The 14,039-nt window shown below is 43.4% G+C and overlaps 1 protein-coding gene across 3 annotated transcripts in view; it reads left to right on the forward strand.

Moving 5' to 3' along the window:
- FAT3 (FAT atypical cadherin 3) overlaps positions 1-14,039 on the forward strand; it is a 574,942-nt gene that overhangs the window by 472,590 nt on the left and 88,313 nt on the right. For all 3 annotated transcript variants that reach the window (XM_033431923.2, XM_049713303.1, XM_049713302.1), the window contains exons 10-12: positions 1,935-2,131; positions 3,150-3,303; positions 5,851-6,084. In XM_033431923.2, the coding sequence (XP_033287814.1) occupies positions 1,935-2,131; positions 3,150-3,303; positions 5,851-6,084 (585 nt within the window). The remainder of the gene's footprint in view (positions 1-1,934; positions 2,132-3,149; positions 3,304-5,850; positions 6,085-14,039) is intronic.

A 14,039-nucleotide genomic window follows, 5' to 3' on the forward strand; every position in this document is an offset into this window, starting at 1 on the left:
GCGCACAGCCACTGTCAGTTGAGTTGAGAACCACTACCCTAGAGGAATGTGCAGCCCTCACCTTCTCTGCACTGTCTGCCCAGTACGGTCCATTTATCCTGTCATTGTTTTGCCAAAGTTTGGCCTCTGTGCACCGGTGCCAGATTAAATCTTGGAGACAGAGTTTAGGGTGAAGTAGAAAGAAATCGCTTTATTGCTTTGCCAGGCAAAAGGGGCCACAGCAGGTTAATACCCTCAAGACTGTGTGTCCCACCCTGGAGAGGGTAATGAAGAGTCGTCTAGTGTTCAAGGAGCAGGGCGTGATCAGCTCACAGACATTCTGATTGGCTGGTAGTGAGGTAATGGGGAGTCAGCTTCATCAACCTCCTGGTTCCAACCGGTCTGGGGTCTACGTGCTTGTGGGCAGCACACAGTTAAATTCTTCTACCTGGTGGAGGATTCAGTATCTGCAAAACAGCTCAAAGGACATGGCTCAGAATATTACCTATAGCCCTTGAGGAAGAATAAAGGCCTTGACTTTGTTTAATGGCTAAAGTATTATTGTTTTGTCTTGCTTGACTGTTTTCCTTTCTTTCTGCATTTTCTCACTTCTCTGATTGAATTTATTCTTTGGTTAAAGTTTTCCTACAGACAAAAGGCAGGTGGAGGTCTTGTAGGAAGGCCTCACAGGGTCCTGCTTGGTTACAGTTGTTCCACACTGCTGAGCCCCTGGATGCCCGTCCCCCCCACCCCCCATGCCTTATATCCAGAGTGCAGTCTGGCGCTCAAGGTTCCACTACTTCTCACTCAGTCCCTCCGGCAGGACCATGGGTTTGCCCTCTGTTCTTTTACAGATTCATTGTAAGAAGATAAGGTGGCTCCCCTTTTTCAGTGAAGCAGCAGCCAGCAGGCAGTAGGCTTTCCTTATTTATTTGTTTATTGTCAGTCTTTCCCATCAGAAAGTGAGCTCCACCACAAGAGCAGGGATTTTGGTCACTTTTGGCCACTGCTGTAGCCCCACTGCCTGGCACAGTGCCTGGCCCAGAGCAGGTGACAAATACGTGTGAATGCTCAAATAAACGAGACGGCGATGACCTAACTGGATTCCGGACTTCTGCCAGTTGTCTCTTCCAGTCTTCCTCCGTGTTTGAAGCGACATTGTTTCCCCCTTCAGGTTTGGAAGGTCAAGGTGGTTTTCTTCTTCCTTCCTCCAAGCTGCTTTTGTCTCCCTGTAATTCAGTGACGTGGGAAAGTCATATTGCTGGGACTACATTCATTGTTTCAGCCTCATCAAGAGCGGTTCCACTCTAGCTTTTCTACGTGTTTCTTCCATTTTCACCAGCTTCACTGTGTTAAATTTGATCTAATTGCAGTGCTTATCTTTGAACGGCTCCTTCAATGACCCTGCATTGGGGCTATTTAATCCTAATGGGTCTTCCTCTGTCACACAGACTTTTCTTCCCCAAACTTCAGTCCTTATAAGAAGAGCTGCTGTATGATAAAGGCTTCATTAAGATTCCTTAATAGAACTGACTGCCTTTCCTTGATTGCATGATCATCGGCTAATGAAATTGTCTTGGTAACAAGAGCTATAGTGTATTACATCCTCTCTTGAGACGAAGTGGAAAGACAGTTGTATCAGCCCGATAAGAAGATTGATTGTTCACAGTTTGAATTTGATTGTCCTTAAGGGGAGCTAAACAAGAGATCATCTCCAGCTTCTCTAAGTGCATTTTCTTCTCTTGGAAAGTTACTGTTTTACTTTCCACACAAGCCAAGCATATAAATATCGTGCTTTGTTGCAGGAGCGTCAAAAGGAAGTGAGTGTCCATTTTTTTCAGCATCGTAAACGATGCAGTTTGAGAGGCACCTGGATGACCCCGCACAGGCCTCTTGCTGTAGGTGGAGATCAAAGCTTTTCATTTCATATCTTCAAAAACTCTTTTTCACCACAGGAGGGAACCCCCGAGGAAGGTTTGCCCTGGGCCTGGTGCAGAGCGAATGGAAGGTCTACGTGAAGAGACCTCTAGATAGAGAAGAACAAGACATTTACTTCCTCAATATCACCGCCACTGATGGGCTCTTTGTCACTCAGGCCATGGTGGAAGTGACTGTCAGTGATGTGAATGACAACAGCCCAGTGTGTGATCAGGTGAGATTTGTGGCTGTGTCGGATATATCACTGCTTTTTACTCTGCTTATCTAAAATTAAGTCAAAACCCATTTCACTTTTCTCCTTAAAGCCAGGCTGCTTTCTCATCTTATCTCCTTAATTAACGAGCTCCAAATGGTTATAAGAGGGTAAGAGGCGGACTCTAGGATGAAATATTATAAACATGAAAAGAGTATAGTTAGCACGATCAGTACCTAATTCTGCCCACCAAAAAAATCAAACAAACAGAAAAATAAAACCAGGAGTCTCAAAATTAAATAATTTTTAAGGACTCATAAAGGACACTATGAATTTTTCTGTCGGAATCACCTATTTCATAAAAGAAGAATGGACCACTCAGAAGTATGAATTACTTTTTTTGTATAAGGTTACACAGCTGGTTGGTAGCAACGTTGGTAATGAAGCTGGGTCTCCAGACCCCTTATGAAGTGGCCTTTCCACCACAGTTCAAAGCGTGACAGCGAATGCAAGGTGCCAGTAATTGATTTTATTTCCTTTCTTACCAAAGTTAAATCACCCTTCATTTACCTTTTCCTTACATGTGGATTGAGAGACAGTATTGGTGCTCTTTAGCTCAGAAAAGTGTTGCAAATAGATTTAGTCTCTCATACTAATGCCAGATGTTAGTAGTGGCTCTTTAAAGAGTGGAAGGGTCCCAAGGACTGAGAGGGGCATGATCAATATGTGATGTGGTCATGGTTCCACAGGGGTGGGGATTTTTGTCTGTTTTCTTCTCCGTTGTACTTCTAGCATCTCAGTGGTACCTAGCACATAGTAGGTGCCCAATCAGTAGTTGTTGATGACGAGCATGGGAGGCGCAAAGCAAGAGATATTCTCTGTTTCATCATATGGTATAAGATGATTCTGTGGTAAAGGAAAAACATAGCTGAAGATAAATTATGCGAATGCATTTTTAAAGAAATCATTTATAATGCTAAATATGACAATTGCCCCACAAACACTAATGATTCAATTCCCTTTCTTTACCTTTGCCTAGGTTGCATATACAGCATTATTTCCCGAAGACATTCCATCAAACAAAATCATCCTGAAGGTCAGTGCCAAGGATGCTGATATTGGATCCAATGGAGATATACGATACTCACTCTATGGATCTGGAAACAATGAATTTTTTCTAGATCCACAAAGTGGTAAGGCGAAATTTATTCTTTGGGTAAATGCCATTGTTAATCCACGAGAGAAGTTAAACTCTCACATGGTCTTATTACTAGGGGGTAGTTAGTATACAAGAGCCTTGATATGATGCCCTGCTATCTTGGACTCTTAAGAAATACCAGTAGCACATGGTGTTTGGAGGACAGAAACCTCACGTGGCCTATAAAACTTGCCCTGACTTTACCTACATTTAGCAGCACCAAGTAATCGGATGTGTCTGTTTGCTTCTTCTCTTTCTCATATCCATGAGTTAAAGCAGCTGACCTATAAATAGTATAAATAGAATTCTATCACAAATGCAAGTTTCCATGCAAACCAGACAGCAGTGCATAGTAAGGAGAGTTTTGCCCTGTTGAAATCCCTTTTGGGGATTTCATCCATAGGGATGAAACATCCCTATGTTTACATCCCTATGGTTTACATCCATAGGGATGCTTATTAACATACTTGTCTGTTTGGTTTTTTTTTTGCGGTATGCGGGCCTCTCACTGTTGTGGCCTCTCCCGTTGCGGAGCACAGGCTCCGGACGCGCAGGCTCAGCGGCCATGGCTCACGAGCCCAGCCGCTCCACGGCATGTAGGATCTTCCCGGATCGGGGCACGAACCCGTGTGCCCTGCATCGGCAGGCGGACCCTCAACCCCTGCGCCACCTGGGAAGCCCTTGTCTGGTTTTTATTCATCATTCCTGTCTAGTTTCTCCAAAGCTATGAGTCCTCAGACTTGCTTACATATTGAGGTAAAATTTATAAGGTGAAAGGTTATGTACCCTGAAGGCAGATGCCCGCATTGAAGGCCATAGATAATGGAAAAGGCATTGTCTATGGAGGTAAATTATCTCCGTGTTGTGTATTGGATGGCCCATCCATTGACAATTTTTCAATGAAGTGTAAAGATTGAATAATTTGCATATTTCCAGTGTTGTGTTCATCATAATGAACAACAACTAATTTCTGAGTCTCCAGGAGGTATTAGTTCCTCCCTAGCTCTCTCCCATGTCCGGTGCATCTTACTGGGAAGGGCTTAGCTACATAACAATATGCTACTTGGCTAAAGAGGCCTGGCAATTTTTTATTGAATAGGTAACATTTATTAACTACTAGACCTAAAAGTACTTTATGGGATATTTGTGTTCGATTCCAAGATGAACCAAACAAAGCATCCCCAAGGGATTTTGTAACCCAGTGGAGAAGACAGAGCTGTAAGTCAATACTAATAATAACAGAAATAACAACAATAATAGTGAAAGACAGAATGAGTGCCCGGGAGAGATATATCGGGGCACAGAGGAAGAAGTAGCTAATATTCTGATAAGAGGGAAGGAGAAACATTTAAAGCAGAGCTGGCATTTGAAATGAGCCAGGATTCTAGGAGCTAAAGCAGGACACTGCCGGTCACGGGGGCAGCGTGGGCAGAGAGCACGGCACATCCAGGGAAAGCTGTGTACAACATTGTCACTGGTCAGAGGAGCCGCAGAATGGCTCGTGAGAAAAGTGGTGGAAAAACAACTTTAGGTCAGATTTTGGAGGGTCTTGAATGCCCAACTGAAAACCCCCTGGGTGTTTTGGAGAAGGGGAGAATGATCCAGGCTAGATTTGAGAACTGGCTGCAGTCAGGAAGCCATAGGAGGAACAACTTTATAAGTATAGATGGCTTCGTCCCAGTGACTTCTACTGATTTTGTTAAGAGTACATAATAGTATTTCATGAGTCCTACTTTTCACCAAACAGTATTTATTCAGCTCTGTCATTGTGCTTATTGCCATCATCCATTGAAATTTAGGTAGCAAGAATAACAAAATCCCCCCAGGGGCTGACACTCAGGACCAGTACAGCTATCTGAGTGATTAAAATACAGACATAACCTCCCTCCATGTTGGTTGCCAAAGAGCTGCTGCTTTAAGCTTCTCAGATAAGCCCCCACTGGAGTCCTCCCCCAACAGCCACAGGCCCTACCACTCTCCAGCAAGTGGGGTTCGCCTGGCACAGTAGGACTCCTTCATGACCTCTTTCTGCTAAAGCCAGCCTGTTTTGACTGTTTTTCTCTAAAAGATGGGGTAAAAAAAAATGTTAAATATCTGGAAGCAGACAGACTGCCCCTTCTGAGTTTACAAATCATGGACCTGATTGACCGTTAGAGAACTAAGGATACTGGTCCATTTTTCATGCTTTTTTTCTGGAGAAAATCCAGAAACAAGGCCGATCTCCAGAGCAGTTCTTGAGATGTTTAAAGAGATGTGGAGCTTCTCCATGCTGCCAAGAGAAGGAATCCCTGAAACAAGAGTCTTCACAGTGGGATTAATTCATCTGAAGGTCGTACAGTTGGTTTTTTGTTGCGTCCAGAATCCTATCACTTTTCCCCTGATGCTTAAAAAAATTGAACTTGCTCGATTTTTCAAAGCATGACGCACTGGAGCCAGATGTCAGCGATCCTTCCTGTACTGGGGATTCTGTATGTACAATAATTGATTCTCTGCTCTTCAAAGAAAGACAGTTTTTGAAAAGCTACGTCATTTATTTTCACAGGTGAGTTAAAAACTTTGGCTCTGTTGGACCGGGAGAGGGTCCCTGCATACAGCCTCATCGCCAGGGCCACCGACGGGGGTGGCAGGTTCTGCCAGTCTGACGTCCATCTGATCCTGGAGGATGTGAACGATAACCCCCCAGTGTTTTCGTCCGACCACTATAACGCCTGTGTCTATGAGAACACAGCCACCAAGGCTCTGTTGACCAGAGTTCAAGCAGTAGATCCCGATGTCGGTAAGTCAGCTGCACTGATGGGATGCCTCCCTGTTTGTACATCTGACACATCTTCAGGTGCTACCTGTCCTTTAGTTTCATCAGCCCACCCTGGCTCCTTACCATGAAAACAAGTACATTAAACCACATTTCAGCTCTTCCACTGACACACTTCATATGCACAAGAGAACTCTGCAAGGCATCTTCCCGCCTCTTTCTAGGATTTGAAGAAGCGATACTATGAATTCCTTTACCTTTTAACAAAGATCTTGCGGTTTGCACTTTTTTTAACCTTTAGCATAAAAATAATAGCTTTCTTACTTGCCCATTCCTCCTGAACATAGTTAAAATGCTGTGTTGTGTGGCAGGGAGAATTCATTTCCATTTCTATAAAGAATTGCATCCCATGCTTTAGCTGAAATACGGCAATCTCGATTTATGGTGGTACCCCATAGTGCAAAGACCAATTACGAAATGTGCTGCCAGTCCAATGTGGACTTTTTTTAACTGCCGTTTTCCAGAGTATTTTGCTCATATAAACTGACATTACTAGGAGGGGTGTGGGTGTGGGCGATAAGAAGGAATTAGAATTGAAAGTTGCTAATAAAGTTTGTGTTCCAATCCACTTTACATAATGAGATGGTGAGTTAGAAAAGATCGGAGTTAATTGTTAGGTAGTCCTTCTGAGAATGCATAAGTTATTGAGGTGACTGCATGATGGAATCTAAATACGAAAGGGCATATAGACAGCCTCTTGGTTGTGCATTTTAAGAGCTGTAAATCAGGGGACTGGGGGATGATGGGGTGTGTCTGTTATGCTAAACAGGCCTTTATATAATTCAGGGTCTTATTGCTTAATTCTGAATTGAAAGAAAAATTATTGGACTAATGGAAAAGTAAATACATGATAATTAGTTGAAAACAAATGTAGAGCCCAGGGTCTCTGCATATTTCCCCTTAGAGAAATTAGTGGCTACACTATGAATTATTGTTCTTACCTCATTAGCATAATTTCTGAGGCTGAGAACCAACCCTTTAAAAATCTGCATATTGTAAAGCTTGGTTAAAAAAAAAAAAAGATAAACAGGAAAAGACTCTTTTCATTTTGACTGTGCCACGTGGCTTATGGGATCTTAGCTCCCCGACCAGGGATCAAACCCGGGCCCTTGGCAGTGAAAGCGCCGAGTCCTAACCACTGGACCACCAGGGAACTCCGGAAAAGACTCTTTTATTGATTTATAATTATGTAATACTTACAAATACTCTTTTTTAAATGAGTATTGGAAAACATTCTGTGGACTCTTGATAGCAGACTTTTGGGGAAAAGAGGACAGAAATCATGCAAATGAATCATTAATAATTTAAATTTGACTCTGAGAATGTGTAATTGGGCCAGAGATGAAATTTTAAGATCTAAAAATGTTTTAATTTAAACTAAAATTTCAATTTTAAGATATTGGAGTTTTTCTACTCACCTCCTTCCTAAAGGAACTGGGTATGCTCTATGTACTAGAGATTGTACAGAACACAGAGGGAGTCTGATCAGTGCACATGATGTTTCAGACAGTGGAGGTGGGGAGAGGTTATTGACTCACAGATGTGGTTGTGCTGGAGGGTATGCAGTTAGCTCCGTCCTTCTCACTTCTTCTGAGTCAGCTGTCCGGGTTGGCAGTTGGGGAAGAAGGGTTGACCAGACTCTGGGCATTAGCAGGACAGAGATGATAAAGTCTTTCAAAGACCAAACCCAGAATAACGACCTTATCGGCACCTCCCTTTGCTCATTTGCACTAATTAGCAAAAAATTAGCTTACGCTCAGAGCTTCAGACAGACACGGAGTTATGAGCGCTGCTCATATAAGATGTGTTCACCAGGCTATTGTATTCGCTTCCGGAAAACCAGAGCATAGGATACCAGATTCTGGGTCATATTCTCAGTTTTTGTAGAATTCATTTAGCTTTAAAAAAATAAAAACTAAGACAGCCGGAAAAGAACAAATGAACACCTCTAAAAAGGCAAGCTGAGCACCTGCTATTTCCAGGCACCATGCTGAGGAGGTGGGTGTGAAGGTCTAGGTCAGAGCCTGCAGGGGGATTCCAGAGTCAAACCCGCATTCTCCAGAGTCCCGGGTGTCAGTGACTGGGGGCTCATGCCATTTTCATTAGCAGCCTGCTTCCCCATTTCTCCGTCTTCTGTAAGGCAGCACAGAGGAGCGTTGAGCCGCGTACTGAGATGACCAGTGTGTGGAGTGGGCGAATCATCTGGTGGCCAAACTCAGCCTCTGGCCTGAAGCTGAGTTTGCACATGAATCGTTAAGACTGAATCCAGCCCTCCAGTATCTTTAGTTTGGCTTACATACAGTGTTCCAAAAAGTTTGAATTAATTAATTGTCAATAAAAGTCAAGAGATACTGATTTGAATTTTCAATTTCTGGCATTTTCTAAAAACAGCACTCAGAAGACTCAGCAATTCCAGGTGCACAGTCCCACCATGGTAGGAGCCTAGTAGCAGCTGCCTCCTTGATACCAGCCAGTTCTCACCCTCCCAATCCCCAGCCACCTCACTTCCTTATGTTACCACCTGACTTCATAGGCCCCTCTCTAAAGTGACAAGGAAATGTCTGATTTTTAAAGAACTTCTAATTTTGAAATAATCATAGGTTCACAGGAAATTGCCAAAAACAAAAATGTACAGGAGGTGGCGTGTACTTTTCACCCAACCCTTTCTCCCAATGATACCATCTTGCATAACTGTAGTACACTCAGATTTTGGCGCAGGTGCGTGTGTGTGTGTGTGGTTGTGTGTGTGTGTGTGTGTGTGGGTGTGTGGGTGTGTGGGTGTGGTTGTGTGTGTGTGTTTGTGTGTGGGTGTGGTTGTGTGTGTGTGGTTGTGTGTGTGGGGGGGTGGTTGTGTGTGGGTGGTTGTGTGTGGGTGGTTGTGTGTGGGTGTGGGTGTGGTTGTGTGTGGTTGTGTGTGGGTGTGGTTTTATGCAGCTTTATCACCTGTGAAGCTTCATGTAACCACCACACCCACCTCCTCCGCACACTTCCTTCCCAGTTTCTAACCCCTGGCAACCACTAATCTCCGTATCTATAATTTTGTTATTTCACAAATGTTATTTAAATGGAATCGTGTAGTTTGTCACCTTTTAAAAATGGCCTTTTTCACTCAGCATCATTCCTTTGAGATCCATCCAAGTGGTCTAACTGGTTTCTGACCCTAGTGAAGAACATTGGTTCCATTTGTAAAAATGACAGGGCTATTTGGTTCATGAAACTTCTTTTGTTAAGCATATTCCTTTACCTAAAGTTACAAACGATTTCAACAGCATTTGGCTGCAGTATATACTAAGTCACTATAAACTGCAGAGAAAAGACAAAGATATATTAATCTGAAATCCGATTCCATTGCTTCGTAAATTCAAAATGCTTACAGTGACTTGCTAACCTTTCATATCCTGGTTTCCTAATTTTAAAAAATATTATTGCTTTTAGCCAAACAACTCTTTTCCTATGCCAAATTCATTATTCATAATGAACCAACTGCCTAGGTCAGGAATAAAATAAAAACAGAGGAAGACAAGACCATTTTAGCACCCAATTTATGAGTTCTAAGAAATAGCATGGCAACTGTCTAGATTTCAGCGTTAAATTCTTAGTTTTCCTGTAAAATGGAAACATCCTCAATCCCATGAACTAATGACATGACTTTAAGACCTAACATTTACAAAAATTTAATACTTTCAGTAAAGATTAGGAGACTTTTTGTTGCACCACCTCTTTGGGGTTAATATTTTACTATTTACCGTACCTCTTAAGATAGGAATTGTGTCCAGGTTCTCAATTTTGAGGGTTTTTTAAGCTAGCAAATGGAATATGCAGAGGTGAAAATTGGAGCTAAAATCTGTGACCATTTTAGGCAAAGTGACATGGAAATAAAATGTAAACTTGCACTGGAAAATATGCCAGAGACCATGATTTATTGAGAGGCGAATGTCCAGATATTTGAGATTCAAGAGGACATATTTTTCCTCTTATGGATGAGGGACATAAAGCAAGGAAATGTTCTAATGAGCAACTCACCCCTTTCCTGTAAAATATTTCCTACAAAGGTTAGAACTTCTTTCAGGGATTTTGGAGAAACTTGGAAGCTTGTAACATTCATTACATTTATTTTCCATTCAATATAACTGATATTTAATGAGTAGCTACGTAGCAGGCATTCTGGAAGGAACGATACAAGGAATGTGCAGTGACAGGCCCAGGTTCTATGCAGTAGTGAAGGGCATAAATCAGCAACACATAGACCTTGAATAAAAGGCATAGCTCGCAGAATGAATGGGATTCAACAGGCAGAGGGAGAAAGGCCTTCAGGAAAACAGGAACCAGGAGGATGAAGTTGCAAAGCTGGGAAACTCTGGACCCAATTAAATAGTTGGGAGATCATCACATGGTCAAGGACAGAGAGAAGGCAGTGAGATGAGAGAAGGCATCTGGGCCTGATTGTGGTGGTTCACAAAGACCAGGAATTGTGTGCTTAAACCAATAGATAGAAAAGAAACACGGAGCACTTCGGAGAAAAGAAATTCATCAGTTCTGGGTTTGGGAAATGCTAATCTGATAGGAGCATCTAACATGGGCGTTAGGAAATCTTCTAGGAGAGTATCAAGAAAGATCACAGGGGCCAAAATTCGAGTAGTAGCTTTGGGATTTAAAAGGAAGAAGCAGGGACTTCCCTGGTGGTCGAGTGGCTAAGACTCCATGCTCCCAATGCAGGGGGCCCAGGATTGACACCTGGTCGGGGAACTAGATCCCCCATGCCACAACTAAGAGTTCACATGCCGTAACTAAAGATCCCGCATGCTGCAATGAAGATCCTACACACGGCAACAAAGATACCGCATGCCGCAACTAAGACCCGGCACAGCCAAATAAATAAATAAAAGGAAGGGGCAGAGGAGAGAGAGATTTTACATGTGAAATCTGTCGATTTTGGTACTGACTGGATTGAAGGCACAATGGACAGGCTAGACAAGAACTCAAACTCGTGCACCAGGTGCAAGTGCTGTTTGCATAGAAATGGCTTAGGTGGCCTGAAGCAGGACCTGGTGTAGAAAGCTGAAAAACTGGAGACACATTGGGAATTAAAGTACAGTCCTTCAGGAAAAAGTCAGGAATAAAGATAATAAGTTTGTTAATCATGACAGAGTAGGGAGGCTTTGCCTTTGAGTGGTTTACAGTCATAGTGGGAAACAGGCAAGCACAAAAGAACATTCAAAGAAAAATGGAATCAATGTTATAAGAGAGTTGCATCTGTAAAAGTAGGAATTTTGCTTATTTTTAAATTTAATTTCTATTTTATATTGGACTACAGTTGATTTACAATGTTGTGTTAGTTTCAGGTGTACAGTAAAGTGATTCAGTTATGCATATACCTATATTCATTCTTTTGCAGATTTTTTCCCATATAGGTTATGACAGAATATTGAGTAGAGTTCCCTACACTATACAGTAGCTCTTTGTTGATTATCTGTTTTATATATAGTAGTGTGTATATGTTAATCCCAGACTCCTGATTTATCCCTCCTCCCATGTTTCCCCTTTGGTAATCATAAGTTTGTTTTCAAAGTCTGTGAGTCTGTTTCTGTTTTGTAAATAAGTTCATTTGTACCATTCTTTTAGATTCCACATATAAGCAATATCATATGATATTTGTCTTTCTCTGTCTGACTTACTTCACTTAGTATGATAATTTCTAGGTCCATCCATGTTGCTGCTAATGACATTATTTCATTCTTATTTGTGGCTAAGTAATATTCCATTGTATATATGTACAACATCTTTTTGTCCATTCCTCTCTCAATGGACATTTAGGTTGCTTCCATGTCCTGGCTTTGTAAATAGTGCTGCAATGAACATTGGGGTGCATGTATCTTTGGGATTATGATTTTCTCCAGAAAAAATAGGGATTTTTGTAACGATTAGTCAATACATGTAAAATGCTAGCACAGATCCCTGTGGGAACATGAAAACATGAGCAATGAATTTTCAAGTGGGACAATTCAGGAAGGATTCACAAAGTGGTATTAGCATTTAAGTTGGGTTTTAAGGGTTGGGGCTTTTCAGAGACCTTCAAGATGTCAGCAGAGTAAGGCGAGGCAATCACCTTCCTCCCCACACATACACCAGAAATACATCTACATGTGGAACAACTCCTACAGAACACCTACTGAACGCTGGCAGAAGACCTCAGACCTCCCAAAAGGCCAGAAACTCCCCACGTACCTGGGTAGGGCAAAAGAAAAAACAGACAAAAGAATAGGGACGGGACCTGCACCAGTGGGAGGCAGCTGTGAAGGAGGAATGGTTTCCACACACTAGGAAGCCCCTTCACTGGCGGAGATGGGGGGTGACAGGGGGGAAGCTTCGGAGCCACGGAGGAGAGCACAGCAACAGGGATGCAGAGAGCAAAGTGGAGAGATTCCCGCACAGAGGATCGGTGCCGACCAGCCCTCACCAGCCCGAGAGGCTTGTCTGCTCACCCGCTGGGACGGGCGGGGGCTGGGAGCTGAGGCTTGGGCTTCAGAGGTCAGATCCCAGGGAGAGGACTGGGGTTGGCTGCGTGAACACAGCCTGAAGGGGGCTAGTGCGCCACAGCTAGCCGGGAGGGAGTCCGGGAAAAGGTCTGGACCTGCGCAAGAGGCAAGAGACCATTGTTTTGGGGTGCCTGAGGAGAGGGGATTCAGAGCACCGCCTAAACGAGCTCCAGAGACAGGCGTGAGCCGTGACTACCAGGGTGGACACAAGAGAGGGGCATGAAATGCTAAGGCTGCTGCTGCAGCCACCAAGAAGCCTGTGTGCGAGCACAGGTCACTATCCACACCTGCCCTCCCGGGAGCCTGTGCAGCCCGCCACTGCCAGGGTCCCAGGATCCAGGGACAACTTCCCCGGGAGAACACACGGCGCGCCTCAGGCTGGTGCAACATCACGCTGGCCTCTGCCGCCACAGGCTCACCCCGCATCCATACCCCTCCTTCCCCCCGGCCTCAGTGAGCCAGAGCCCCCGAATCAGCTGCTACTTTAACCCTGTCCTGCCTGAGTGAAGAACAGACACCCTCAGACGACCTACACACAGAGGCGGGGCCAATCCAAACCTGAACCCCAGGAGCTGTGCGAACAAAGAAGAGAAAGGGAAATCTCTCCCAGCAGCCTCAGGAGCAGCAGATTAAATCTCCACAATCAACTTGATGTACCCTGCATCTCTGGAATACCTGAATAGACAACGAGTCACCCCAAAATTGAGGCGCTGGACCTTGGGAGCAATGATATATATTTCTTTTTTTTTTTTTTCCTTTTTCTCTTTCTGTGAGTGTGTATGTGTATGCTTCCTCAAGTGATTTTGTCTGTATACCTTTGCTTTTACCATTTGTCCTAGGGTTCTGTCTGTCTGTTTACTTTTATTTTTATTTTTTTAAGTATAGTTTTTAGCACTTGTTATCATTGATGGATTTGTTTTGTCATTTGGTTGGACTCTTCTTTCTTTCTTTTCTTTTTTTTAAATTAATTTTTAATATTTTCTTTTATTTTAATTACTTTCTTTTCTTTTCTTTTCTTTCTTTCATTCTTTTTTCCTCCCTTTTCTTCTGAGCCATGTGGCTCACAGGGTCTTGGTGCTCTGGCCAGGTATCAGGCCTGTGCTTCTGAGGTCGGAGAGCCAAGTTCAGGACATTGGTCCACCAGAGATCTCCCAGCTCCACGTAATATCAAACTGTGAAAGCTCTCCTAGAGATCTCCACCTCAATGCTAAGACTCAGCTCCACTCAACCATGAGCAAACTACAGTGCTGGACACCCTATGCCAAATAACTAGCAAGACAGGAACACAACCCCACCCATTAGCAGAGAGGTTGCCTAAAATCATAATAAGGTGACAGACACCCCAAAATACACCACTGGACGAGGTCCTGCCCACCAGAAACC

The sequence above is a fragment of the Orcinus orca genome, chromosome 8 (assembly GCF_937001465.1).
Source record: "Orcinus orca chromosome 8, mOrcOrc1.1, whole genome shotgun sequence".
Lineage (NCBI taxonomy): Eukaryota > Metazoa > Chordata > Mammalia > Artiodactyla > Delphinidae > Orcinus > Orcinus orca.